We start from the raw sequence: 26,537 nt of genomic DNA, 5'->3' as shown, positions 1-26,537 counted from the left end.
ATTAAATAGAATATATTAATAAAATATTAGTAAATATTGATAATAAATAAAGAAATAGATAGCCTTAGTTTTTCTTTTTGTCCAAAGATTTCTTTTTTTTTTTTAATAAAAGTGGATCAACTCTGTCTATGTTTGCGTCAGGTAGAATCCAACATAAAATAACAAGTAATAAATAGTCAATGGCAACTAGAAAGCAAAAAAGCTTTCCAGCCCACATACCGCAACCGTAATATTTTTTTAATCTATCAATTAAAGGATGAACATCAGTTGAACATATACAATCGTAGACACGTTCAGTTCTTTCAGCAACATCAGTCCAAGAATACATTGTTTTAATTTCGTTATGAAAAGTATCAGTGCGAATTCGTTTTTCTTTTAATGCATCGATTGCTCTAGAAGTTGCAGAAACAAGATCTGTATAAATAGGGTTAAAATATAAATATAATATAAGATTAAATTAAACCATCTTCTTCTGGTTCAGAAAAAATTGTCATATGTGGGGGTAAAACTTCAGGAACACCGCCAACACGTGTACAAACAACATAAAGACCACAACTTGCTGCTTCTACTAATACTGTTCCAAATGCTTCAGTAAGACTAGGATGAAGATAGATATGTCCTCGAACCATAACCTATAAAATTAATATTGAAAGAAAACGAATATTTAAATATTGTTACATCTCGAACATCTTCATGACGAATTGAGCCAAGCATTTCCACTCTATCTTGAAGCATATATTTTTCCCTCATCTGTTCTATATCTATTGCTTTTGGTCCTGATCCTGCAATAATAAATTTAACATCTGAATATAATGAACAAATTCTAGGAATTGTAGCAATTAAAAGATCGACTCCCTTATTATAAAATAGTCTTGAAACAACAACAATAGTTACTAATATAAATTATTTAAAAATATCATTATTTAATCCAAACTACTTGTATCTTGAGATGCTTTATTAGGATCTGGTGAAAAATTTTCCGCCACTATAGCATTAGGTATCACACTGACCATATGAGGATCCAATGCTGCCCTAAGCACTGTATTTTCCTTACTATACTAATCACTTTTTTGTTACATATTTATAACATTCTATACCATGTATGCGAAACACATATTACATGATCAATATCACTTAGAGTAAACTTAAGAAGCTTATTAGTAAAAATAGAAACTGCATCTGCGAATCCAAATAACGAATGATCTGTAAAACATGTCCTAATACCCATTGTTCTTGCATGTAAAATCGCTTCATGACAAAATGAAGATAAAGATGCATGTCCATGAATAACATCAATCTCCTCACGTATAACAATGTTCCTAAATAACGGAAAAAACGAATATATCAACGGAAACGTCGATTCTCTCTTCATATATATTAATCTTCTTTTTTCTTCTTATATATAATATTATACATAAATAACAAAGAAAGGCACATAATACACCTTTACTCCGTTTCCTGAATATCGTATTCCCATTCTATCATTGTACGCATGTGTAATAATAATCACTTTATGCCCTCGATCAAGTAATTTCCTATAAATCTTTACTTTTTTAACAAAAAAATCATTCAAACACACTGTGAAAGCTGGTAAATATGTGATTCAATCCCTCCTGGCTGCGGGAAAAAGAAATCTGACACCATTCTTGACTTATTAGTTCTTTAATCTTAATTCTTAACAACTTACGCAATATTATAAGGCATCTTAAAAATTCTTAAGAAAATACTGTTTATTCTTAAGATAATCTTTGATTCATTAAGAAGGTTTCTTAAGTATTCTTAAGAAAAACTTGGATTTTCTTAAGAGGTTAAGTAAATTGGTTAAGAAATTATCGATGGAGAAGCTTTAGACGTCAAAAAAAAGGTAAGATATAGAAGAAATGAAAAATAAGGAGGAATACGGGTTTAAACAAGAGGAAAACAGTATATTAAATGGTGTAAACGTAGGGAATAAGAGGGGGCTCGAAAAAACCCGAAAAAACGAGGAGGTTTGGAGCTATTTCTAGGGAAATATGTATGTATGATGAATGATCAGAGAGAAAGGAAGAGAAAGAAGGTTAAACGTTGTGAAAAGGAGTATTATGAGAGTTTCGAGCCTATATTTGATGAATTGAATGAAAAATCTGGGGAAAAAAGGAGGGAAAATGGTGGAGATAGAGCAAAAACTAAGGAAATATTTGATGATGAAATTGACGAGGAAATTGAAAAGGATTATGGGGAAAAAAAGGAAGATAATTCGGATCTAGAATGTTATCTAGATTTTTTGCCTAAATGGGTTTCTTATCCGAGAAAAATTGGGCCAGATTTAAGAATATCTGTTGAAGAAGAATCAATACATTTAGATAAAGAGTTTAAGGAACGATTGCGATGCAGAAACTATATAGAGTTATTTCCGGTGCAAGTGGTGATGCTTGAAATAATGTTGAATGATCCATGTGGTGTTAAAGGAGATTTTTTTATTAGTGCGGTTACAGGAAGTGGAAAAACTCTTGCATATACGATTCCTGTTGTACAAGTTTTTTTTTTCTTAGTTTTATGATAAGAACTTAGGAAAATAGATGCTTTCGAAAAGGAAAATAGTGCGTTTACGATGTATTGTAATAGTTCCTACGAAAGAATTAGTTTATCAAGTTAGAGAATGCTTTGAATATTGTATAGGTGGAAGTGGATTAAAGGTATTTAAATGTATTTATGATATGTGAATTAATGAGAAGAAGATTGGGATAAGTACGGGACAAAGATCGTTTATGAATGAACAATCTAAACTTGTTGGAGATTTAGATCATTGGTATATTATTTATATGTATAAATTGTATATTAGATTAAATTGAATAGTTTTTCAGGGGGACAAAGTTTAGTTGATATTCTGATATGTACACCAGGAAGACTTGTGGATCATATTCAACATACTCGTAATTTTTCATTACAGCATTTAAAATATTTAATTATTGATGAGGCGGATCGTCTACTTAGTCAAAAATTTCAAAATTGGATTGAAATTCTTATGAATGAAATTGAATTATCCAAGTCTTATAAAGATTCTCATTATAAAACTGTAGAGTATATTACAATGTTTATTTAATGCCAATAATAATATTTATTACTATAGAGATCTTCCAGATGCAGTTAATGATTCTCTTAAATTAATATTTAAAGATGATATTTCTATGGAAAAAAAGCGTTGTAGTCTTCAAAAGTTTATTTTTTCTGCGACATTAACATGTAATCCTGAAAAGATAGCGAGTTTACGGTTACGAAACCCTCAGTTGATTCTTATTCAAGACTCAAAGTCTAATTTAGATCAACATTTTTTTAAAACGAAAACATTTTTGCAAAATAATGATATATCAGCATTTTTTGTTCCTCCGACTTTAACAGTAAGTAAAAGAATAAGTATTGTATAAATTAAAATGTTTTAGGAATATGTCATTTTAGTAGAATCTAATGCTAAACCATTATATTTATATCATTTAATAAAATCACGAGAAATGGAAGGAGTGTTATGTTTTACTAAATCTAATGAGTCTGCTTCACGGCTTTGTATATTATTGAATTTAATTCATCAAAATCTTACATCTGAGTCATTGGATTCAATTTCAGGTAATAATATTATTAAAAGATATAATTAATTTAAATTCAGATAAATTGGATTCTGAATTTATATCTAAATCATTTGATTCAGTTGAATTATTTGGATTATTTACAAGCGAAGTTCCAAAAAAACAAAGAAATATAGCTTTAGAAAGATTTAAAAATGGGGATACAAAAATGTAAGATTTAAAATATTTAAGATAAAATAGATCTGATTATTTACTAGATTTATATGTTCTGATCTTATTGCAAGAGGAATTGACCTGCCGCAAGTTTTTCATGTTATTAATTATGACATCCCTCAAACATCAAGACAATATATTCATCGTATTGGTCGTACAGCTAGAGCAGGAAAAACGGGAGAAGCGTGGACATTATATCAAGAATTTGAATCTAAAAAGATTCATAAGATACTAAAAAATGTTGGTCGTAAAACTGAAGTCATATATGAGAAAATGTCAGAGACTATCTTTACTAATGAATATACAATGGCTTACAAGTTAGCTTTAAAAAAATTAAAAAAATGCATTAAAGGAAATGATTAGTTGATTAAATAAATTTTAAAATCTGTAGTTAATAAAAAAAGGTGAATTCATTTAAAACTTATTAATTATAATTAATGTGGTTATTTTTAGGGATAATATATTATGAGAATAATGTTTTATTTATATGACATTTAAATATATAAATGATTTATAATTCATTTAACCATTTATTGGATATAAATACGAATTTTTCTTATTTATCTTTTAGGCGTTTGAAAAAAGGATATTTTTAATTAATGTTCTACTTTGAACTATCGATTTTATTTTAAAATTAGTGACTAAAATGATTTTTGATTTATAACTTTTTGATCTTTGGTATTCTAAAGAAACGAATATTGTGTTATTGAAGTTAAGAAATATATCTCTTAAATTAAGGTTATGCAGTAGTTTTTTATTAGTATGGGCAAATTATTGGGCAACATTTAATATTATTTTGTTTTAAAAGAAAAAAACGAATCTTTGTTTGGTCTATGTTTGAAATCTGATCGAATAAATCTATGTTTATACATATACTAATAAGGGAATTTGAATCTGAATTTTCTTTTGTTTTAACAAAAATAATACATCTTTGCATGGTAATAATAATTATATAATTCTTACTTGGCTACTCAATGCATATTTATACTAGAAAAAGTGCTATTTTGGATATTTTCTGTTTTGTTAAATTGAAAATATTATTAAATTTATATTTTGAAATAGATACATATACATAATATTAGTATGATAAACTGATAATACTAATAAGTACTATTATTCAATATTAACTATTTTATTTCTTCAATTATTACTTTTTTTGAAATAACTGTCAATGTTATAGACATTAAACATACTCAATAAAAAGTGAAATTTCATCTCTATAAAGACTATTTCTATGTTTTTAGATAATTTATTATATATTTGATCATTAAAATAATTTTTAAATACATAAAATATAAATAACTAGATTCATATAAATTAACACTGATCATTGGTAAAAATTATTAAGCACTTCTTTTTAATTAAATTTTAACTAGTATGTATCTTTACAATGATAATTATTAAAGTTAATCAATATTTAAAATTTAAAGATATTTTCACATTAAAAATAATGAAAAAATATTCAGAATTGTACTTTATTAAGTCTTAAATGTTTTTTTATTTTACATATTTTTTTATATCATTTTTTGATTTTTCTTAAAATCTTTAAAGATATAATATTTTCATTTTCATTATATTAATTATCAAAACTTTTAAAATTTTTGCTTTTTATCTAGAAACTATCAATATGCCAATTTTATCATTAGCTGTTATAACTAAATTAACATATATACTTTTAATTAATATTAATATACATAATTGTACAATTCTTTTTTAATTATTTTATTAAAGAAATGAGAAAATATTATTATTTATTTAAAAGATTTCTTAATTTTTATGTTATTGTATTTTTATGTTATTGTAACAAGTATGTTTTTTAAAATATTTAAGTTTTCATGACTATATATGAATTTAAACCATATGATATTAGAAGAATTGTGGAACATATTATAACTTTAAAATATTGGGCCTATCTAGATTACAATTTTTAGTCGCAATTTATTGTCTATATTTATATAGTATTATGTTATTTTTGTATTACAGAAATATATACCATAAGCCATCATTGATACATAAAAAATACTAGAAATTATCAAGATCACATTAATATATTTTTAAAAAAAGGATTAATACTATAAAGAAAAAAAAAGGTTAAATAGAAATAGTTACGAAAAAATGTCCATATGACTTAGTATTTATTAATAAATGAAATATCTAATGTTAATATGATCTTAAATATTTGTCAAAAATGATTATATGTATTAAACGGATAATATGATTTGACTGTTTATTAAAAAGTTAAAAATAAGATTAGATTGTGTATATGAATGAATTTACCCTTATTATAAATTTTTTGTTTTTGGAAACCTTGAATATTTAGAATTTCTTGTTAAATTAGAAATCTGATGATACTTACTTTGCTGTATATACGGCGTCGATAAGAAAACTTGCACTAATTGTCCTTCCACCGAACCATCGACCATTTAATCCTTGAATAGCTCTTTCTCCTGCAACTACATTGTCGAATTTTATATAAACTTCACCCGGACTATTTTCCTCGACATGTATATGTAGAACTTTGCCATATTTGTTTTCACATTCAGCTTTTACGTCATCTTCAAGTTCACGAACCCAGTTATCCCCACTTTCTCTGAAAAAAAATTAGATATAGATTTTAAAACAAATATATACTCTTGTGGATTAAACATATTTTTAAGAAGAACACATCGACTAGTCATTTGAACACTTGGAACCGGTTTAGGTGGTATTACTCCAATAGATTCTTTTCCTTCTTCTCTTGCAAGTTTTTTCATTAAAGCATCTCGTGAAATGTTATTAAAAGAAACACCTCCTGCTTCATTATCATCCAAACTAATACTACTAGAACCATCTCTAGGGCCTCCAATACGTTCTGTACCACCTCGACTTTTATTTTCAAATGCTGACCCTGTAAATCCTGAAAAACGTGCTAAAACTGATGACGTTTCTGGGATAAATTTATCATTTCCAAGACCTACACGAATAGCACGCCCTGCTAACTCAAATCCATTCATTTTTTCTAATGCATCTCTAGCTTGTGCCGGATCTCTATATCTTTATATAAATCATTAATTCAATATATATACAATACATTCTTCAATAAAACATACTGGACAAATCCATATCCTCGACTTCTTCCTGTATCATGTTCTTTTTGCAATTGAACAAATTCAAGCTCTCCAAATGGCTCAAAAATTTGTCTCAAATCATCTTCTGTTAAATTAAAATGGATATTTCCTACATAAAGTCGATGAAATGGTGCATCACCCTGACGTCCTCCTGTACTTCTAAAAAATTATTAATACATATAAATACACTTAATTTCTCTAACATCATCGCATCTGCTTTTGCTTGTCTGTTTTTTTCTGCTTCTGTAAGTTGCACTATAATAGGAATACCCAAAAGTCTCTGTCCCGTCATATTAATCGCTTTATGAACCGATTCTTCCTCTCGAAACTCCACATAACCAACTCTATATATTACTTAAATATTTCTTCTATCATATATATATATATAAATATAAATAAATATATATATATATATTACTATACCCTTTAGATCTTCCACTCACTCGATCTTTAACTACTTGTGCATCTCGCACCGGCCCTACTTTTTCAAAAAATGCTATTAACTCTCGAGTACGTAATCTTGCCGCTAATTGTTGTACAAATACTGTTCTTCTATCCCTTTCATCCTCTGTTAATTTCGGCGACTCTTCCCTACTCATCCTTGTTTAAAAATGTATAAAAAAATGATTTTTAAAAATAAAAATCATTCTTAAAAACTACCTAACACTTTGTCGGCTCTTTTTAGATTCTCTTGATCGACTTCTTTGATATCCTTTACATTCTTCCTCGTCGTCACGTGACCTCCTCTGTTTACCTCCTTCTCTATTATATTCATAATCTTTATATCTATGTTCATCATAGTCATCTCTTCTATTTCTTCTACTTTTTTCTCTACTATTTGATCTATTACGACCTCTTGATCTGGATCTTTTTCTTTTTCTAATTTATATTAATATTTATTTTATTTATTTAATATTTATTTATTATTTATATTAATATTTATTATTTATATTAATATTTATTTTACCCTTCACTTTCTACTGCTCCTCTTCTTTCTCTTTCTCCATTCCTTTGTCCTCCCTAATATCTTATTAATCTTATTCTAATGTCATCTTAATACTTGTTAATATTCCTTACCTCTCTATTTTTCTGATATGGAGCTTCAACTAAAGCTTCAACATCAATAATATCTGACATGTTATTAAGAATTTAACTTTTTTCTTAAGAAACTCGTAAGTTTTTAACAATTCTTAAGTTATTTCTTAATAACATGTTAAAAATCCGCTTATTCCGATGTTGCCTTATGCACATAAAAATAAGGTTTTTTTAAGAAAAAGTTAAGAAATCTTGTTTTTTTAATAAAAAGTTAAGAAAAAGTTAATAAAAAGTTAAGAAAGGTTAAGAAAAGTTAAGAAAAGTATGGAAAAGGGTATTTTACAGGGAAAAAAGTTATTATTAGTGTTATTTTGTATTATTTTTGCTGGGTTAAGCGGTGTTAATACAATAGAAACGGTAGAAAAAATAGAAAGAGTAGAAAGAGGAGAACCCGAATATTATGAAGAATTAAATGAAGGAATTTCTAAATATTCTAATGCTAAAATGATAAAACTTATTGATATGCTTTCTGGATTTACTAAAGATGCGAACGATATTCAGAAATGGGCAGAAGAATATTATTCATCTATTTTTCATGATGAAGAGGTAGATATAAGGATGGTAGCTAAAGAATATGTGGAAACGAAGCTTTCACTTCTTAATGAATGGAAAGTTATTGAAAAAAAATCGATTCCTGAATATAAACTTCATGTAAGAAAGGTTAATGATCCTATTTTAGATGTGGTTACACAGGTATATATATATATGAAGAGAAAAAAGTATTTTTTTTAAGAAGAAAAATATAGTATTCTGGATATATACAATTTCAAAAGAGATATTTATATTATTATTTTCTTGAATCAAGATCGGATCCCATGAAAGATCCTCTTATATTATGGTTAAATGGTGGACCGGGATGTTCATCGTTTTTTGGTATATAAAAAATTGATTAAAAATAAGAATTAAAATTTGAAGGGATGTTTTTTGCATTGGGGCCATCAAAATATGATTTAGAAGATGGTAGTATTTATTATAATCCATGGTCATGGAATCATCGTTCATCATTAATTTTTCTGGATCAACCGGCAGGCGCAGGATTTTCATATAACGAAGACGATAAAGATATATCGTTGCTAGCAGAATCATCATGGAATTTTTATATATTTATGGTTTTATTTTTTACAGCATTTCCTCAATACTCTCATTTAGATTTTCATTTAGCTGGGGAAAGTTATGCTGGTCATTTTATTCCAATATTTGCAGCAGAAATAATGGAATATAAACATAAACCATTAGACCTTTCAGATATTCCTGAAAAAATAGATAAGTTTCCAGATATCAATCTTAAAACAGTTATGATAGGTAAATTTTATGATATTATGAAATTTATTTTAAATTTCATAGGAAATGGATATGTGGATCCATATAATCAATTTGCATATTTTTATTATGTTGGATGTAGTAAACTATGGGGGGGATTATTACCTTCAAGTGTTTGTGATACTATGAGAGGTTATGTGGATAAATGTCTTAATTTCCTAGAATTTTGTTTAGATTATATGGAATCTGAATGTACATGTTCATCTTCTATTAGATATTGCAATATTCATCTTTTGGAACCATTTATAACTGTAAATAAACAAAAAAAAATAATTTTGGCAAAATAATTAATTTATTATTAGGCAGGAATAGATTTATATGATCGTCGTCTCAAGTTTAGTACTGTAGAGAATCAATTTGCGAATTTTATTAAATTTGTAAATGATAAAAAAGTTTTTTTTAATGCTACATCTAGATATTCTCTTTGTAATTATAATATAACGATGGCTTTCTTGAAAAAAGGAGAACAAGCACAATCAGTTGTTCCTTTTGTTAAATCATTACTTGATGATAATATTAAGGTGTTGGTTTTTGCCGGAGATCAAGATATTATTTGGTATGAAATAGAAAAATAAAATGTTATATTTTACTTATTAAAATTAGTAATTGGTATGGAGTTTCTTCATGGGTTCATGAAATGAAATGGAATCATACTGAAGAATTTAATAATCAAAGCTTTAGACCATGGTCTCTCAAAAGAAAATTAGGAAATAAATTAAAAGGGACGATTGCAGGACAAGTTAAACATCGTAAGTTTTGGATAATATTGTTTAGTATATCTAATAAGTAATTAAGATTCCGGATTAACATTGCTTCGAGTACGTGATGCAGGACATTCTGTTGGTGAAACGCAACCAGAGTACAATTTTGAAATGTATTTAAGATGGTTAAGTGGTGATTATGCATTTGAGAATTAATTTTAATTACCAAATATTTATTTATACAATTTTGATAGTTATTCTATGCATTCAAAATTAAATTAAGGAAAATTATCAAATATGTACACCTAAATCTTCCTTTTTTAACTATTTGCCTTTAGTTTTTATTTAAATTATTTTTTGTTAAAACAATATAAAGTTTTTTATACAATTTAAAAGTTATTCTATTTTTCTAAATTATGAGCCATTATAAATCTTTATAAGAATCTTAGTAAAGATTTTGATATATTAGACATTTTCTTAAGTACAGAATCAAAATTATACATTTTAAAAATATTTCTTTTATAACTTTTTTCAAAAATCTAAATTTTTCATGTGAATATAATTATTTATAAATAGATCTCTCATAATAAAATGTAAAATACTTTATTTATTATTGTTTCTCCTTATCATCAAAAATTAATCTATATTTCTCTACATCTAAATATGATAAAAGTATATTATATACATATATATACATACATCAATATTAAATATAAAAAATAATAAAAGATTTAGTCGTCAATTATTTCTTTTAAATCCAAAACTTCAACACAACCTTTATCATCACTTCCATGTCTAACAATATTTATAATACGTCTATAATCTCCAGGATCAATATATGCAATCTAAAAATAATAAAAAAAAACTATTAAATACAAAATAAACAATAATATTTACAGTATGAAATTCTTGACTTCTTTCTTCATCCATAACTACTGTCATTAATTGCTTTAATTCCTCTTTTAACACTACGTTTTTTTCTGACGGAATAACTATGCGAATACGCATTCTTGCACGTTCTATAGGAATAACATTCCTCTTTTTTAATTGTTTAATTGCATCTAATGCCTTAAATAAATTAAATATTCCTCCTATTAACAAAATTATATCAGTTCACCTGAGATTTAACATTTTTATTCAATTTTACACTAAACCCAATATTCTTAAGTGCATTCTCAATCATATATGTCGTATACGCCTTCTTTGTCGTCGGATTAACACATTTATCTACTATTGTTCGAACAATATCTTTATACACATTTTCAATCTGATACATTCGCTCCTTCTCCCCTACTTGCATCTCTCCCTTATTAAGTATCTTATACCCTCCATATCATCATATATACATATTATCCAACTACCTCATATAATATCTCATTTATATCCTCTGTTTTAAAAATTTTTTTTAAATCTTCCATACACGCAATTTGACCTTTAGATACATTTGTAAATACACTATTAGTTTGTAGAACCTCATCAATATCCTTTTCACTGTATTTTTTTCGATATTTATATATATTGACTATTAACTTACATTCCATTGCGCCATTCAACTACTTTGTTTTTATAACATGCAATCTCAAATCTTGATTCTTAAGCTATTTATACCCTTAAATACTCCTTATTCTTACCGTTTTCCTTCTTTTTTTAACCTTACAACTGACACATTGGTTAATCTATATTAATTTATATTATGAAAATCAATAAATATAGTATTACTTGATAAGATTTGAAGGCTAAAACTTAATTAGAACCTTATTTCTAGTAATAAATCTTAATAATACCTGATTAATTACCATTTTTTTATATTTAAGAACGTCAAAAATTTTAACGGCCCATTCGGAAGGGAAAAAGATGAATTTTATAGGTAAAAATAAGGGAAAAGCACAGATATTTCACTGGGATACATTATTCAGGACGGTAGAGGCAGGTTATTAGTGTAATTAGGCTTTTAAACGGGGAAAAACGGATGAATACAGCAGGATTAACATTGTAAGATATTCGTATAAATATGGATCAAGATTAAAGGATAATTTATGAGTAGAAATGGGAGACAATGGGGCGTAACGCCTCCAGTATCAATGGCAGGACCTACGGAGCAAGAAATTGTAATTAATGGGGCATTAATTGATGAGTTAAAGCGAAGAAAGAACTTTGAATCAGCAGAAGAATCAAATAAGAGGTTTTAATAGATTAATATAAGGAAATAAGAAGTAAAATATTATCAGGGCTAGAGTTTTGGGAGAGCTGCAGAAGATTACGCTGGAGTTTGTGTATAAAGTAAGCTTAGATAAGCATATGACAGAGAATATGGCACGTGATGCAGGTGGTAAAATATTTACATATGGAAGTTATCGCCTGGGAGTTTACAGTCCAGGTAAAGAGAGATTAGAATGTATGTAATAGGATTTATGTTTTTTGAGGGTCTGATATTGATACATTAATGGTTGTACCAAAACATGTTACACGAGAAAACTTTTTTAAAGACTTTGAACAAATTCTTAGGAATAGACCAGAAGCGACGGAGATAACGGCGGTTCCGGATGCCTATGTTCCTATTATAAAATTTAAATTTTGTGGTATACCTATTGATCTTATTTTTGCTAGATTAGCACTTTCTCAAGTTCCTATGGATCTTACACTTGAGGATAATAATTTGTTGAAGAATGTTGAAGAGAGATGTGTTTTATCATTAAATGGAACAAGAGTTACAGATGAAATTTTGAGACTAGTTCCTAACCCTACTATTTTTAAACATGCATTGAGAGCTATAAAACTTTGGGCACAAGAACGAGCAATTTATTCAAATGTTATGGGTTTTCCGGGTGGAGTAGCATGGGCTATGCTTGTGGCAAGAATTTGTCAATTATATCCTAATGCAGTTTCTGCAGTGGTTGTTGCAAAATTCTTTCGAATTCTATCACAATGGAAATGGCCTCAACCGGTTTTATTAAAACCCATAGAAGATGGTCCACTTCAAGTGCGTGTATGGAATCCAAAAGTATATATATAATTTTCATTATATTAATATTTTCTTAAACGATTTTTTAGATATATAAGGGAGATCAAGCACATCGTATGCCTATTATTACACCAGCATATCCATCTATGTGTTCAACTCATAATATAACAGAATCAACTCAAAAAGTGATTATTAATGAGATGAATCGTGCTGGTGATATTGCTGATAAAATTCTAATTGGATCTCTTCCTTGGTCAAAGTTATTTGCAAAACATACATTTTTTCATCAATATAAATATTATCTGGTAATTATAGCCGCGTCAAAGAATGCGGAAACTCAACTTAAATGGTTTTAAGAAGCTTATTGTTATTCTTATTAATATTTTTAAGGTCTGGTTTAGTAGAATCAAAGGTACGCCAATTAGTATTAAGACTTGAATATGTAGATGAAATTAAACTTGCTCATCCTTTTAATAAAAGCACCGATTTAGTGCATTATTGCAAAACAGAAGAAGAGGCTAATGGCGTTGCTCGTGGTGAATTAACAGCTACTAAAATGGAAAATATAAATATGCAGCAAACAGCGAAAGAGATGGAAAGTATATCTAATCAGGATATAAAAAATATGCAAAATAATTTAATATTGGTTTATACGACAACTTGGTATATTGGATTAGAAGTTGATAAAAAAGATGGTAAAAATTAAACTTAATTATGAATTTCATTATTTAAACGTATTACATAGGTTCTAAGAAATTAGATATTTCTTGGCCATCTCAGGAATTTTATGAAATGTGTAGAAAATGGGATAAATATAATATCGAATCTATGAATGTTGTTATCAAAAATATTAGGAAGTTAGTTGAATTTTTCTTTATGTAAAACTGACATTTTTTAGCTTTGATTTGCCTGATAATGTTTTTGTAGAAGGAGAACAGCGACCCGTTCGAACTTTAAAAAAAATTAAGAAAAGAAAGTTGCTGTCTGATGAAAAAAAAGATGTTTGTTTTAAATTTATATATCTATGTAGACTGATAAAGGTTAGAACATTTCTGAATCTCCTGATAAAGCAGTCAAAATGGAATCTACTGTTTCTATTCGTGCTTGATCTTTTTTTATAAAAGATTTTATCTATTTAATATGGCTTTTTAGTCAAATTATAGGTAAAACGTATCCGATTAAGGTACCATAAGATTGGTATTATTTAAAACTATAGCCCCTTTTGATTTCTATCCTTATAGCCTTTTAAAAAATCTTAAATTCATAGGTTTCTTTATATAAAGAACATATGAAATTGAACTAAACTAAATATATGTTTTTTACATATATTTAATGATATAATAATTTTGAGAAACGAGTCCCATCAAATTTATGAAAAATATTATTTAGCTTAAATTCCTAAATTATAGATATATTTTTTCCATTTAATAACAATTATATTCTTAAAATAATTATATATCTTTCTTCCTTGCAACCCAAAACTAATAAAATATTAATATAAACAAATGTATAAGGATATTAATATACTTCTGTTTCATAAATATATTTTAACATAGAACATGGATTTCCAACATATGTAGTATTAATTTTCTTTCTTTTCTATGGAATTTAAAAAATTATAAAATACTTAATAAAAATATACCTCTATTTCAAACCCAGAATTTTTTATTAATTGAATAAGTGTTTCAAGAGTTAACTCAATACTACAAGCAGGAATATTATCTTGAGATATTTCTTTTGCATATGTATCTTTTTCAAAATGCCAAAGAAGAGGACCTAAATTTATCCAAAATCCCCCTGGTTTTAATGAATACCAAATAGTTTTGATATAAGAAATAATATTTGGTGCGGTATCAATAAAAAAACATGTAGCAATTACATCAAAAAATGATTCCATACTTCTTTGAGAATATACTTCTGTAAATTCTCCAATTGATGTAGAAAAATTCGAACCAGAAAAAATAACAGATCTGGGATTGATGTCAGGAATTGTACATTTATAAAGTAAATCTTCGTTTGTTCGATGATTTGAAAATGTATGAATAAATGGAAATAAGAAATATTTATCACTAGATTCTAGATAATTTAAAAGAAAAAATGACGATATAAGCATAAAATAAGAAAATTCATTCCCTTGAACCGAAAATCCTATAATAAAATAAAAGTTTACTTAAAATTTAAAAAAAAATATACCTTTCAATGCTATATCAAAAGGAAGTCTACCTAAACCCGCTCCTGGAACTAAAATATTTATTTTTTTCCTAATATATTAATTTCTAAAATATATTATCATTTTTATACCTATCGTTAATATGAATATCCATAAATCTTGATTCAATCTCATCAATTATAGGTTTATATGACTTATCTCTTTCAATCATTCCATCTTTACTCCATTCACGCCAAAATTGTTTTATAGTTGTTAACACTTTATCCATATAGCTTAAACCTAATATTAAACCCCATATTAAAATATACATAAACAAACCTTATTTTTAATGGCTGAGATTCTGTATATTTTTTTCCTGAAAGAAATTGACTTCTTCCTATTTTTTCTATATCACTTGCAAGTTTACAATTAATCTTAGCTGCTGCTTCTATTTTATCTAAATGTTCCTCAAATTCTACCAACTGTAACCTTTCTTCTTGATTTAATGATTTAAACATATTCCGCCGTATATTAATCTTCAATTCCATAATTTCTCCATATCTTTTAAATGCTTCTAATGTATCTGCTATAACTTGTTCTTCATCCTCATCCATTATTTCAAATAATAATAATAATAATCCACTTATTTCTATCCTTTTCCTAATAATTTATATATATTTAAGGTTTATTAAGGTTCTTTTTAATAATCCAGTCTATTTTAATAGAAATATATAGCTTTTTGTGTATGTTTTATTAAGAAAATACAGTACAATTAAGAAATTCCTTAAGAACGTTAAGAAGTTGTTAAGAAGAAGTTAAGAAGTTGTTAAGAAAAGTTAAGAAAAATTTAAAAAAATCTTAATTTTAATTTATTTCTTAACTTTTTTTTATTAAAATCTTAACATTTTTACTCCGTTTTTAAAGAACCTTAAGAAAAAGTTAAAAATGGTATGTATAAGAATTAAGAAAAATTAAGATATAATAAGCTTCTAATATTAATATTAGTCACTTGTTGTTCAGCAACAGGGTACGTTTCAGCATATTCTTCGTCTTTTAAATACAAATGTTGATGGACGAGTAAAAATTATGTTTGCCTTGGTAATATTTTTGTTTTTTTTTGGTAGTTTTTTATTAGAAATAGACACAAATCAAAGGAGTAGGACGCCGCTATGCAAATCTTGTTTGCAAGAAAGCGGATATTGATTTGAGTAAGAGGTATTAATATTTAAAGTTAAAAAAAGAGAATTGTTAAAAAAAGGTAAAGAGCAGGAGAACTTACGGTGGAAGAACTTGAAAGAATTGTTACGATTATTCAAAATCCATTGGCATATAAGATTCCAAGTTGGTTTCTTAATTCTCAACGTGCTATTACGGATGGAAAGAATTCTCAAGTTCTTGCGAATCAACTGGATAATAAACTTCGTGAAGATATAGAGAGATTGAAGAAAATTAGAGTTCATAGGGGTTTGAGACATTTTTGGGGATTGAGAGTGAGAGGACAAGTAATTTTTATGTATTTTTTTTTTGCAAGTTAACATATGTATATAGCATACTAAAACAACAGGAAGAAGAGGAAAAACTGTTGGTGTTAGTAGAAAGTAGTTTTATATATAAAAAAATATGTATTATTTTTAATAAAAGTGATTTATATTTATAAAATCATAGTAAATAAATTTTTATTCCATTAATTTTCAACTTTATGTTTTTTTTTTGAATAGAAATAAGTTTTTATTGGATGTTTTTGCCATCAATTAGGTTATATTTTTAATTAATATATAATACAATGTTTATTTTAGCATTAATTATTTATTTTAAGTTATTTTAATGATTTATTTAATTTATGTATATAATTATGTAGTTTTTTTTATTCATTGCTGTAAATTTCAATTAGATCATCTAAATCATTTATTATATCTTCTTTATCGCATGTTTTAGATTTATTTTTATGAATATAGTTTTTTTTTTTAGAAGATAAAAGAAATTTAGTATCCAAAGAAGATGATAAAGCTTCACAAGATAGTTTTAATGAATCAAAAATTTTAGGGAATGATTTTGGAGAAGGAAGAGTTGTAGAATGATAATATCTAAAAGAAAGTTATAAAATATAAATAATAAAAAGAGGGTTTACGTTGTTGATATAGAAAAATTATTTACTGTAGATATAGCCTTCTGATTTTTATCCCCTCTAAATATTTCTAAAGAACTTTCTATTGAATTTTCCAATTTTAAACCTAGCCAACCTAACAAAGAGTTTTCCAATTTCATTTTTAAATAAGATATTTTTCTATCAGAATAAATATTTATTAAAGATGTTAAATCACTCATAGACATGAAATTAACATTAGAATGACATGGAATTAATAATGATTCAATTGCAGAAGACTGAAAAGCTGAAGTATGCCATATAGAGTTTAGATTAATTTTTTCATGATTATAACCAGATTTTTTGTTTATAATAGATAAAATTGAAGAAGTATCATGTAATGATAATAATGCTTGTACATCGTTGTCTATTTCAGTATCTATAGAAAAAGTCCATATACAAAGTTTAGGTATTTCATCTTTAATAGAATCAAGAAATGAACTTGAAAATCCACCCCATCCACTATTAATTTCAGTAAGAACTGTTATTCCCTGAATATTATCACATTCTTCAAGAAAAGGTCGAAAATGTGATTCAAATATATCATTTTCTTTTGATATATCACAAAAAAGTTCTTTTCCTTGATCAAACGTATAAAAAGGATTAAAACTTTCATCATAAACATCATATTGAAGTAACTGATGTAAAGAACGTGAATCATATTTCACCATATTATAATCAGACCATGATGTAATTGTCTCTGACGATAAAATTTCTTCTGATTTAGGATCCATAAAAGAAAATTGAAAAGGATGAATTGGATGTTTTTTACTTTCATATATTTCTGTTACTAACCCATTTTTCCTCCTCATTAATATTAAAAATCATGGATAAAAAGGTAAAAAAATTACCCTTCTATATCTTCACTATTTAATTGATATGACTCATTGTATTTATTAATATTCCCAAAACCATTTCTTAAATCATAAATAAGAACTCTGGGTGTATATATCTCTTTTTTTCGACTAGTACCATTTAATCTATAAAAAATATGATGATCAATTAATAATTCATCTACATTTTCTTTAAAATATGTATCTTGAGCATTCCAAAAATGAGTCCCTAAATAATTAGAATATTTTCCAAATTGAAGAACAATATTTTCTCTCATATGTTATCTTCAATATATTTAGCAAAATTTTATTAAATAAACTAGATAAACTAAAATTTAAAGTATATTTAGTTAAAAATTAGTGTTTCTCTAAATTAATATAAAAATAGGGTTGTCCTATTTTTTTTTAGATCATTTTTAAACCTATATTTATTCACTATATTAAAATATATACTGTCTATTATAATTTATAATTTTCTTCTTATTCTATTTCTTTACAAAATACTTTCATTTTATAATTTAAAATCTTTAAAATCTTTATTTTTTTTACAATATATTTTAGCAATTCCATATATTTGTTTTATTTAAGACAATTTTACTATAAAACTTAAAAATAACTCTTGCATTTAGAACCATTTTATTTATATTCATTCTAAAACATATATATTTCATATAATGTCTTATTTACTGACATTTTTACCACTCTAAACTATATATTTTGGTCTTTCTTTCTACTATTTTCTATTTTTACACATATCAAGGAAGCTTATTTAACATTTTCTAAAAAACATAATAATATTAATTCATATCAAAACTATTTCAAATATTAATGGATTTGGATGTATTATTTCTCACAAAACTTAGTATTTATAACAACTCTATATTAATATGTCTGTATTAACATGTCTTCAAACCTAACCCTCTGGCTATCTTAACATGCTTTTGTAAAATAATACACAAAATGGATGATTTTATAGATGAAATTAGTGGTGAACCACGTCTAAAATACACTCGTTTTTCTGGAACAGTTACAGGAATATTTTCCAATGATTTTATTAGTACATTTGAGGTGCTATCAAATATATTAGTATTCTAGAAGGATATTTTTATTATATATAAATAATTATTAAGGTTCTTGGATCACATAATGGATATCTTTATGTTGTTGATATGGAAAATGATAAATTATCTAAGAGTCATATTCATTCGGCGTCTATTACAGATATATCAATTGATAATACAGGAGAATATATTGCAACGGCATCATTAGATGGTTTAATATAGAGATATAGAAGATATTTTTGTTTAATAATAGAAGGGAATGTGGGATTATATGTGAGATCGACTAATAGTGTTGTTCTTTATAATTATCGTCGTCCGGTAAAGTCAGTAGCTATTGATCCTAATTATTGCCAAAGTTTTCGTATTGTTTCAGGTGGAATGGCTCAGCAGCTTATAATGAATGAAAAAGGAACTTTTTTAATTCTTATTGCTGTAGTAAATAATGTATAATAGGCTGGTTAGGAAATAAAGATACAGTGTTAGATTGTGATGAGGGACCTATTTATGAAATCCAATGGCATAAGAATTTAATAGCATGGGCAAATGATATGGTATTTAAAAAATATTTATTTATAAATTATTTATAAATTATTTTAATTTTTAAAGGGTGTAAAAATATACAGCACAATATTTTCTCAAAGAATTTCTTTTATTGAAAGAATGGCAGATAGTCCGAGACCGGATCTTTTTAGATGTAGGCTAGTGTGGTCTTCATTTGATACTTTGCTCATAGGATGGGCGAATTATGTAATTGTTGCTACAATAAAGGTTTTAATTTTTTAATTTCATATTTTTATTCACTATATTAGTTTCCTGACATTAATCATCGATTACCCTATAGTGAAATAACATTAATGTAAGTATTTTGTGAGTTATTTTTGTAATTGAATTTTTCTAGATTGAAACTTGATTATATAGTATCAGGAATTGCGAAATTTGAGGATAAATTGTTAGTTCTTGCGTTTATTTTTGACATAAATACTCTTATAGATTCGGAAATTACATCTAAACCTGTATTGATATATGAATTTTCTTTATTTTCTGACTTGTGTAGATTGTTGAACGTCCAGAATTAAGACTTATTGATTCTAAAAATGAAGAAATATCTGGAGATGCTTTAAATCTTGAAGGATATTCTAATTATCAAGCCAATGATTTTAGTCTTCGTTTGTGTTTGAAAAAAGAACAGATTTATGTAATAGGGCCTAGTGATGGGATAATAGCTAAGAAAAGAGGACTAAAAGATCGCCTTTTATGGCTTATTAAACATGAATATTATGAAAAGGCTATTAAAATTATGAAAAAATTAGAAACACCGATTGAAGGAGTTACATTAAGAAATGTTAATCTTGCTTATTTGGAGTATTTAGTTAAAAATGGTTTTTTTAAATTTTTCTTAGTTATTAATGTTTATTTAATTATAGATGAATATGATAAAATATCTTCTATATGTTGTGATATTTTTGAAAATGATATAGATTTATGGGAGAAATGGATTCTTAATTTTGCAGAAAGCGGTCATTTACAAGTAAATGAATTCTATTTAAAGACTTTATTTTAATGTTTTAAGTTTATTACTCAGTATATTCCAACAGATAATCCACAATTAAGTACGTCAATTTATGAAATGGTTCTTGCTTATCATCTTGTTTCTAATCAAACATTATTACTTGATATATTAAAGACTTGGCCTTGTGAAATATATAATATAGACAATGTTATTTCTATAATAGAAGACAGGTGGAAGAAGAAAGAGGAGACAATTTTAATGGAATGTCTTGCATATTTGTTAGGAATTTCTTTACTTTTGAGTATATTTTAATATTTAATAGGTATATAAAAAAAGGTTCTCCAGAGAATGCTTTATATTTTTATCTTCGTCTTAGAAGTTCAGAGACTATTGATTTAATTAAACAATATCGACTTTTTAATAATATTGAAGATGATATACTTCTATTATTTCAACTTGATTTTTTTTCTGATAAAATTGAATGTTCTTCAGAAAAAATACTAAATAATAAAGTGATCAGTTTTTTGGTTGAGTATTCTCATTTAATTCCAGTAAGACTTTTTATACTTTTTATTTTTTATTTATTATTTAAGGTATATAAAGTTGTACATCAATTAGAAGGATATCATATTTTTCAATATTATTATCTACGAGCTATTTTTGTTTTTGATAGCAATCTTGCTTCTGATTTTGGGGATTTGCAAGTTGAACTATATGCAGAATATGATCGTTGTATTTTGATGGAATTTCTTCAGACGAGTTTTACATATTCATTGGAAAAAGTTCTTAACATTTAAATACTTTAATTTGGTTAATTTTTATTTAGGCTTTTAATATATGTAAATTGCGTGAATATATTCCTGAACAAGTCTTTATACTTGGAAGAATGGGTGATAATAAAAAAGCTTTAATGTTAATTATTGAAAAATTGAATGATATTGATCAGGTATGAATTTCAAGAAGAATTAGTAATATAGAGGAATTACTTTTATAGGCTATAGAATTTGCAAAAATACAAAGTGATGAAGATTTATGGGAGGATTTAATTGTTTATTCTTTAAATAATCCAGGTATAGAAATAATATATATATTATAGAATATTAATTAGATAGTATTTATATCTCGTTTATTGGAAAATGCGGGAGAGGCCATTGATCCTATTAAACTTATCAAACGTATTCCAGAAAGCCTTGTTATTCCTTGTATTAAAAAATCATTATTAAAAATTTTAAAAGAATACGAATTACAAGTTAGATGAAATAATTTATGATTTTTCTTATTCTTGCATAGATGACTTTGATGAATTGTGCATATAATATTACTTCTATAGAGGTATCTGATTTATATAAGGATTTCTTCCAAAATCAAAAACATGGAATTTTGGTAAATGGTATTTCAAAAATATATTTTTTAATTATCTTAAGATTCTTAGTTAAACTTCAAAAATGTCATATATGTAATAGATACATAACAAAAGATGGAAAGTATTTTTTATAAATAATTAAATTAAATTAATATATTTTAGGCATTATATTTTTTTGTAAACATTTATATCATATAGACTGCATATTAGAAAAAAATGAAGAGGCATTATCAGCTGTTAAAGCTTTTAAAGAAACCAATATTGGTATTGGAATAAGAAGCACAACAGCTTCAATTATCAATGCTTACTTAAAGCATTGCCCGTTATGTCATATATAAAATTACGTATAAATATTTTATATCTAGAGATTTTTTACTATACATGTGTCACGAATAATTATTAGGTCTTGAAATAACATTTATACTCTTATAATGTTTAATTTATAAAAATATTGTTTTAATAATATATTGAAATATATGTATTAATGCTGTATATTAAATTATTTATATAGAAATACTATTCCTTCATAGATTACTTTTATTTAATGACGATATAATGATATTTAATAGAATCTAGGATCAGATTATTTTTTTCCTGCTTTCCAATATATTATATCATTATTTTCTACAATATAATCTTTTCCTAAATACATTTAAATAAACTTGTATTTTTCCAAATATTTTATTACCTTTTATCATATATTTTCCTGCTGCTTTAACAGCAGCTTCTGATCCTAATTCTTTTAAATCATTAAATTTCATTACTTCTCCAACCACAAAATTCTTTTCAAAATCTTTCCAAAAAATTAATTGTAAATAAAACAGGAAAAAAAAAACCTGAATGAATAACTCCAGCAGCTGCAGGTGCTTTAGTTTCCTTTCTAATAGTCTAAAATATATTTAAAAAAAAAGTTTATCTAGATAACTTACTAACCCATGCACGAACTTCATCTGGTCCACATGTAAAATAATGCATCAAATTTAAAGTAGAATAGCTAAAAAATAGTAATTTAGTAATTAGTATTAAATATAAAAAATCATACCCAGTAGTAACAATTTTGGGAAGCATTGATTTAGTTCCAAGTCGTTTACATTCTTCTAGAGCTTCACTATCAGTCATTTCTGATAAACGCTTTTCAAACATAACAGAAATAGGAATCTTTTTTATTTTAGCTATAAAAAATATTTGGGAAAACCATACAATAATATCCCCAGGACTATTAGTATTTATCCAAGCAACTATTTTAGGAAGCCATTTATTTTTTTGCCGAATAAAGTCTTTTTCACTTAAGTTAACAAGATAAATAACAGGTTTTGCTGTTAACAGATACAATGAATTTATTATTTCAACCTAAATGAAAATTAGTATTAATATAAAAATAATTATATAATATTTTTGTTTTATATTTTAGTTATTTCAAAATATTAATAAGTTATTAAATAAAAAAAGCATGCTTTATCATATTATTTAAAATTTTTAAATACTAACCTCTTTATTGGTCCAATTACATTTTCGTATTTCCTTTTTTTCCGTTTCAAGTTGATAAAGAACCTTTTCAACAACTGCCTGCTTCTCTTTATTTGCTCTAAGTTCAAGTGATTGCCCTCCTCTGCTTGTTACTCTTTTTAATCCTTCTAAATGTTTATTGACAAATTCAGTATCTTTAATCAATAATTCATCATGTACAATTTGAAGATCTCTACATGGATCTACATCACCCTCAATATGAATAATCTCTGCATCATCAAATGCTCCTTAAATAATTAATATTTACAAACATGTATAGAAAGAAAACTTACGAACTACATGAAAAATTGCATCAACTGCTCTAATATGACTCAAAAATGCATTTCCAAGACCTGCACCTGTGCTTGCTCCCTTAGTTAAACCAGCAATGTCAAATATTGTAAGAAAAGCTGGTATTCTAGATAAAGGATTATATAAATTGCAAAGCCAATCAAAATTTTCATCTGGAACTGCTACTCGTGCTTCTTCTGGATCAATAGTTGCGTATGGAACTAAATATATCATCAGTTTTAATATCATTTTTCCTATAAAATCACTGACAATTTGCTGGATTTCCAAGAGTTGATTTAGTTATTACTAAATACTAATTATACTTTTCTTATAAAACTCCAATTATATAATAACCTTGAAATAGTGTACTTTTCCCTAAAAATACTATTAAAAACTCTATTGGTTTAAGATTAACTTACCAACATTAGCTAATCCAACAATACCACTCTTAAGATTATTGCCAGGATGTCCTAAAAGAACTTTATTTTCTTCTGATACTTGTCTAGCTTTAAAGTCAGTATTTTATTATAAAAATAAGAATATCTTACTTCTTAGGAGGCATATTTTTAAGAAGATATCTAAAAATAATTTTTTAGACTTCGAAATTTTAATGAAAAATACAAGTTGCCAATATATATATGTCCTTAATATATATATAGAATATGTATGTTAGTGCATTATCTAGTTTTCATGTTTATTTTGTTTTATATATATTGTTTGTCCTGAAGTTAAATTGTAAAAAGAAAGTAATTTTGAATCATCATCTATATAAAATAAATTATGTGATCCTTGTAAATAAGAAATTGTGAAATGGAAAGGATTGATTTTGAATAATTTTGAACAGAAAGATCTAAAAGATCGAATGTTCATAGATGAAATGAATTTTTTTTTTATTGTTTCTTTTCCAAATATAAGATATAACTCTGTTTTATAAGTTAAATGAAAAAAACAAAGATATCTTACCAATAAGCTCATTTTCTATGATTTTTTCAGTTAAATTGTTTTGAGTAGTGAATATAGGATCATCTTTTTCATATTCTATATTATATTAGTTAAGAAATATTATTTGATATGAAAAACTTTTGTATAATTCCTTCCATTGGGGATATTCTTTAATTAGATCAGAATAATTAGATATTTTTCCTGATTTTATTTCTTTTTCAATGATAGATAAATAATATAATTCAGCATTTTGTCTTTCTTCTTGAGTGATCTATTGATTATAATAAATAGATTATTAAAAATAAAATGGATTAACTACTTTAGTACCATTTATTATCATAACATTTCTCAATCTTGGAATTATAAAAGTGCTAGAGTTATTTTTGAATTCTAAAATATAAGTTTATAAAACATAAGATAAAATATTAAATAAAACCTTTAGATAAAGGATTATCAGTAAATCTCAGAGACACCAAAGAATGTAATATATTTAAGTTATTAAGAGAAGTTTGTTCAGATATATTATTTTTAGATATATCAAGATACTTTAAAGATATAAATGTATTTGGAACAATGTTGATAGTATTTATTTGATTTGATGCTAATGATAAAAAGACGAGCCTTATTTTTATTAGTAAAAAGATATATTGTATAATGATTACTTTTCTAATTTCCCAAAAATTCTTGTAACTGTTTCAAAACATGATATTTTATTGTCATTCAAAAAGATTTTTTTAAGATGAGGAGTTGTATCAGAAAATTGAAAGTCATTAGGTGTCTTTAATGTTAGAAAATTATGACTTATTTGAAGCTCTTCTAGATTTTCAAAAGAAATGCATAGTTTTTTTATCTTGATCTTAATTTAGCTTCTGCAAAAATCAATTATTAATATACTTGTTCAATTTCCAAATATGTCTTATTAAGGATAAGTGTTTTCAGATTGGGAAATTTAAAATTATTAGAAAGAAGTACTTTTGACGTATTGAATTGATTGTAACTATATAGATAAATAAGACATATATAAATAAAGTATCTCACTTAAGCCTTAATGAATTTAAATTTGGAAGCTCTTTAATTATTGAAATAACTGTTTCCCAGGTTAAAAGATTTCCAGAGAGATCAATTTCCAATATATCTTATAATTTTAAAAAATCTCTATTTATACTTTAAATTACCTGAACATTTGTTTCTTATTTCATCTATATTTCCTAGTTCTGATATAGCCATATGATCTAAAGTAACAATATAAAGCTTTGGACGTTTTCTATAATATTTAATACATATATATATATATACCTATATATTAAACAATACTTGTGAATATTTCCTGAATGACATATCTCTTGGATTTTAGAATTAATATTAGTATTTTCTAATTTTATATCAAAATTTGTATATTTTTCGACATTTATATCCCCATATTTATCATTAAAAGCTTCAACAAATGTTTTCTTAATATCTCTAGGTCTATTTCGTCTTACAAAAGACCCGGAGTTTTCTTTTCTTGTAAACTGCTGGTATATTTAAACAAAAAAAAGCAATATACCTGCACTCAAAATATTTTTCTCTAAGATATGTTCCATTATGTTTCCCACGTAATGGATCATCCCATTCTACACCAAGCCATTCTCCTTCTACGCCTTTAACAGGTCCAATATATTTTATTATACAGCAATTGCCTTCAAACGAAATTCTATCTCCAATTGTATCTGACATTAATAAACCTTAATTAAATAAAAGAATGCTGATTGTATTTAAGTTCAATATTATTTCATAAATTA

At 25.8% G+C, this 26,537-nt stretch overlaps 12 protein-coding genes across 12 annotated transcripts; 5 read left to right on the top strand and 7 right to left on the bottom strand.

Annotated features, from left to right (window-relative positions):
• Positions 1-18: 18 nt before the first annotated feature.
• T552_02824 (phosphatidylinositol N-acetylglucosaminyltransferase gpi3 subunit) lies at positions 19-1,746 on the bottom strand. Its single transcript, XM_018371353.1, has 8 exons — positions 1,688-1,746; positions 1,580-1,645; positions 1,415-1,535; positions 1,098-1,366; positions 938-1,053; positions 679-893; positions 464-632; positions 19-414 (listed from the first exon to the last, which is right to left on the bottom strand). The coding sequence occupies exons 1-8, from the start codon at positions 1,702-1,704 to the stop codon at positions 65-67; spliced, it is 1,323 nt and encodes a 440-aa protein (XP_018224787.1). The 5' UTR covers positions 1,705-1,746; the 3' UTR covers positions 19-64.
• A 194-nt stretch (positions 1,747-1,940) lies between these two features.
• T552_02823 (hypothetical protein) lies at positions 1,941-4,178 on the top strand. Its single transcript, XM_018371352.1, has 8 exons — positions 1,941-2,515; positions 2,559-2,675; positions 2,718-2,788; positions 2,836-3,060; positions 3,110-3,377; positions 3,420-3,600; positions 3,641-3,770; positions 3,818-4,178. Exons 1-8 carry the CDS (start codon positions 2,021-2,023, stop codon positions 4,134-4,136), a joined length of 1,806 nt encoding a protein of 601 aa, XP_018224786.1. The 5' UTR covers positions 1,941-2,020; the 3' UTR covers positions 4,137-4,178.
• Positions 4,179-6,034: 1,856 nt separating this feature from the next.
• On the bottom strand, positions 6,035-8,073 carry T552_02822 (hypothetical protein). The gene is made up of 9 exons (XM_018371351.1): positions 7,958-8,073; positions 7,848-7,900; positions 7,541-7,759; positions 7,304-7,471; positions 7,084-7,224; positions 6,863-7,039; positions 6,405-6,806; positions 6,130-6,363; positions 6,035-6,080 (listed from the first exon to the last, which is right to left on the bottom strand). The coding sequence occupies exons 1-9, from the start codon at positions 8,015-8,017 to the stop codon at positions 6,056-6,058; spliced, it is 1,479 nt and encodes a 492-aa protein (XP_018224785.1). The 5' UTR covers positions 8,018-8,073; the 3' UTR covers positions 6,035-6,055.
• A 120-nt stretch (positions 8,074-8,193) lies between these two features.
• On the top strand, positions 8,194-10,257 carry T552_02821 (hypothetical protein). Its single transcript, XM_018371350.1, has 7 exons — positions 8,194-8,668; positions 8,722-8,848; positions 8,891-9,277; positions 9,320-9,546; positions 9,598-9,851; positions 9,899-10,044; positions 10,091-10,257. Exons 1-7 carry the CDS (start codon positions 8,240-8,242, stop codon positions 10,210-10,212), a joined length of 1,692 nt encoding a protein of 563 aa, XP_018224784.1. The 5' UTR covers positions 8,194-8,239; the 3' UTR covers positions 10,213-10,257.
• A 470-nt stretch (positions 10,258-10,727) lies between these two features.
• Positions 10,728-11,795, bottom strand: T552_02820 (SBDS family rRNA metabolism protein; the record flags this gene model as incomplete). Its single annotated transcript, XM_018371349.1, has 8 exons — positions 10,728-10,841; positions 10,882-11,064; positions 11,114-11,314; positions 11,358-11,487; positions 11,531-11,581; positions 11,628-11,672; positions 11,716-11,732; positions 11,781-11,795. The coding sequence occupies 8 exons, from the start codon at positions 11,793-11,795 to the stop codon at positions 10,728-10,730; spliced, it is 756 nt and encodes a 251-aa protein (XP_018224783.1).
• A 147-nt stretch (positions 11,796-11,942) lies between these two features.
• Positions 11,943-14,110, top strand: T552_02819 (hypothetical protein). The gene is made up of 9 exons (XM_018371348.1): positions 11,943-11,988; positions 12,041-12,178; positions 12,225-12,373; positions 12,420-12,997; positions 13,048-13,307; positions 13,349-13,653; positions 13,704-13,815; positions 13,857-13,959; positions 14,004-14,110. The coding sequence occupies exons 1-9, from the start codon at positions 11,966-11,968 to the stop codon at positions 14,064-14,066; spliced, it is 1,731 nt and encodes a 576-aa protein (XP_018224782.1). The 5' UTR covers positions 11,943-11,965; the 3' UTR covers positions 14,067-14,110.
• Positions 14,111-14,394: 284 nt separating this feature from the next.
• T552_02818 (hypothetical protein) lies at positions 14,395-15,768 on the bottom strand. The gene is made up of 6 exons (XM_018371347.1): positions 15,447-15,768; positions 15,260-15,400; positions 15,152-15,219; positions 14,601-15,106; positions 14,486-14,557; positions 14,395-14,439 (listed from the first exon to the last, which is right to left on the bottom strand). The coding sequence occupies exons 1-6, from the start codon at positions 15,719-15,721 to the stop codon at positions 14,410-14,412; spliced, it is 1,092 nt and encodes a 363-aa protein (XP_018224781.1). The 5' UTR covers positions 15,722-15,768; the 3' UTR covers positions 14,395-14,409.
• Positions 15,769-16,010: 242 nt separating this feature from the next.
• T552_02817 (40S ribosomal protein S18) lies at positions 16,011-16,755 on the top strand. The gene is made up of 5 exons (XM_018371346.1): positions 16,011-16,055; positions 16,113-16,205; positions 16,249-16,322; positions 16,372-16,609; positions 16,656-16,755. The coding sequence occupies exons 1-5, from the start codon at positions 16,053-16,055 to the stop codon at positions 16,707-16,709; spliced, it is 462 nt and encodes a 153-aa protein (XP_018224780.1). The 5' UTR covers positions 16,011-16,052; the 3' UTR covers positions 16,710-16,755.
• A 170-nt stretch (positions 16,756-16,925) lies between these two features.
• T552_02816 (hypothetical protein) lies at positions 16,926-18,403 on the bottom strand. The gene is made up of 3 exons (XM_018371345.1): positions 18,102-18,403; positions 17,236-18,057; positions 16,926-17,191 (listed from the first exon to the last, which is right to left on the bottom strand). The coding sequence occupies exons 1-3, from the start codon at positions 18,359-18,361 to the stop codon at positions 16,972-16,974; spliced, it is 1,302 nt and encodes a 433-aa protein (XP_018224779.1). The 5' UTR covers positions 18,362-18,403; the 3' UTR covers positions 16,926-16,971.
• Positions 18,404-19,002: 599 nt separating this feature from the next.
• T552_02815 (hypothetical protein) lies at positions 19,003-22,398 on the top strand. Its single transcript, XM_018371344.1, has 16 exons — positions 19,003-19,169; positions 19,214-19,355; positions 19,401-19,695; positions 19,751-19,912; positions 19,954-20,000; positions 20,043-20,157; positions 20,199-20,523; positions 20,569-20,672; positions 20,715-20,932; positions 20,977-21,205; positions 21,248-21,436; positions 21,481-21,600; positions 21,649-21,724; positions 21,767-21,903; positions 21,945-22,044; positions 22,087-22,398. Exons 3-16 carry the CDS (start codon positions 19,693-19,695, stop codon positions 22,149-22,151), a joined length of 1,890 nt encoding a protein of 629 aa, XP_018224778.1. The 5' UTR covers positions 19,003-19,169; positions 19,214-19,355; positions 19,401-19,692; the 3' UTR covers positions 22,152-22,398.
• A 158-nt stretch (positions 22,399-22,556) lies between these two features.
• T552_02814 (obg-like ATPase 1) lies at positions 22,557-24,408 on the bottom strand. The gene is made up of 12 exons (XM_018371343.1): positions 24,363-24,408; positions 24,234-24,316; positions 24,169-24,189; positions 24,085-24,120; positions 23,817-24,035; positions 23,506-23,771; positions 23,218-23,367; positions 23,060-23,175; positions 22,951-23,011; positions 22,854-22,905; positions 22,706-22,810; positions 22,557-22,659 (listed from the first exon to the last, which is right to left on the bottom strand). The coding sequence occupies exons 1-12, from the start codon at positions 24,374-24,376 to the stop codon at positions 22,601-22,603; spliced, it is 1,182 nt and encodes a 393-aa protein (XP_018224777.1). The 5' UTR covers positions 24,377-24,408; the 3' UTR covers positions 22,557-22,600.
• Positions 24,409-24,449: 41 nt separating this feature from the next.
• T552_02813 (hypothetical protein) lies at positions 24,450-26,518 on the bottom strand. The gene is made up of 11 exons (XM_018371342.1): positions 26,303-26,518; positions 26,071-26,254; positions 25,932-26,020; positions 25,795-25,891; positions 25,651-25,753; positions 25,419-25,606; positions 25,193-25,377; positions 25,076-25,146; positions 24,895-25,027; positions 24,778-24,852; positions 24,450-24,737 (listed from the first exon to the last, which is right to left on the bottom strand). Exons 1-11 carry the CDS (start codon positions 26,361-26,363, stop codon positions 24,496-24,498), a joined length of 1,428 nt encoding a protein of 475 aa, XP_018224776.1. The 5' UTR covers positions 26,364-26,518; the 3' UTR covers positions 24,450-24,495.
• Positions 26,519-26,537: the final 19 nt, after the last annotated feature.

Source organism: Pneumocystis carinii (assembly GCF_001477545.1).
Source record: "Pneumocystis carinii B80 chromosome Unknown supercont1.13, whole genome shotgun sequence".
Classification (NCBI taxonomy): domain Eukaryota; kingdom Fungi; phylum Ascomycota; class Pneumocystomycetes; order Pneumocystales; family Pneumocystaceae; genus Pneumocystis; species Pneumocystis carinii.
The sequence above is the reverse complement of the archived record's forward strand: the minus strand, read 5'-3'. Positions and strand labels throughout refer to the sequence as shown.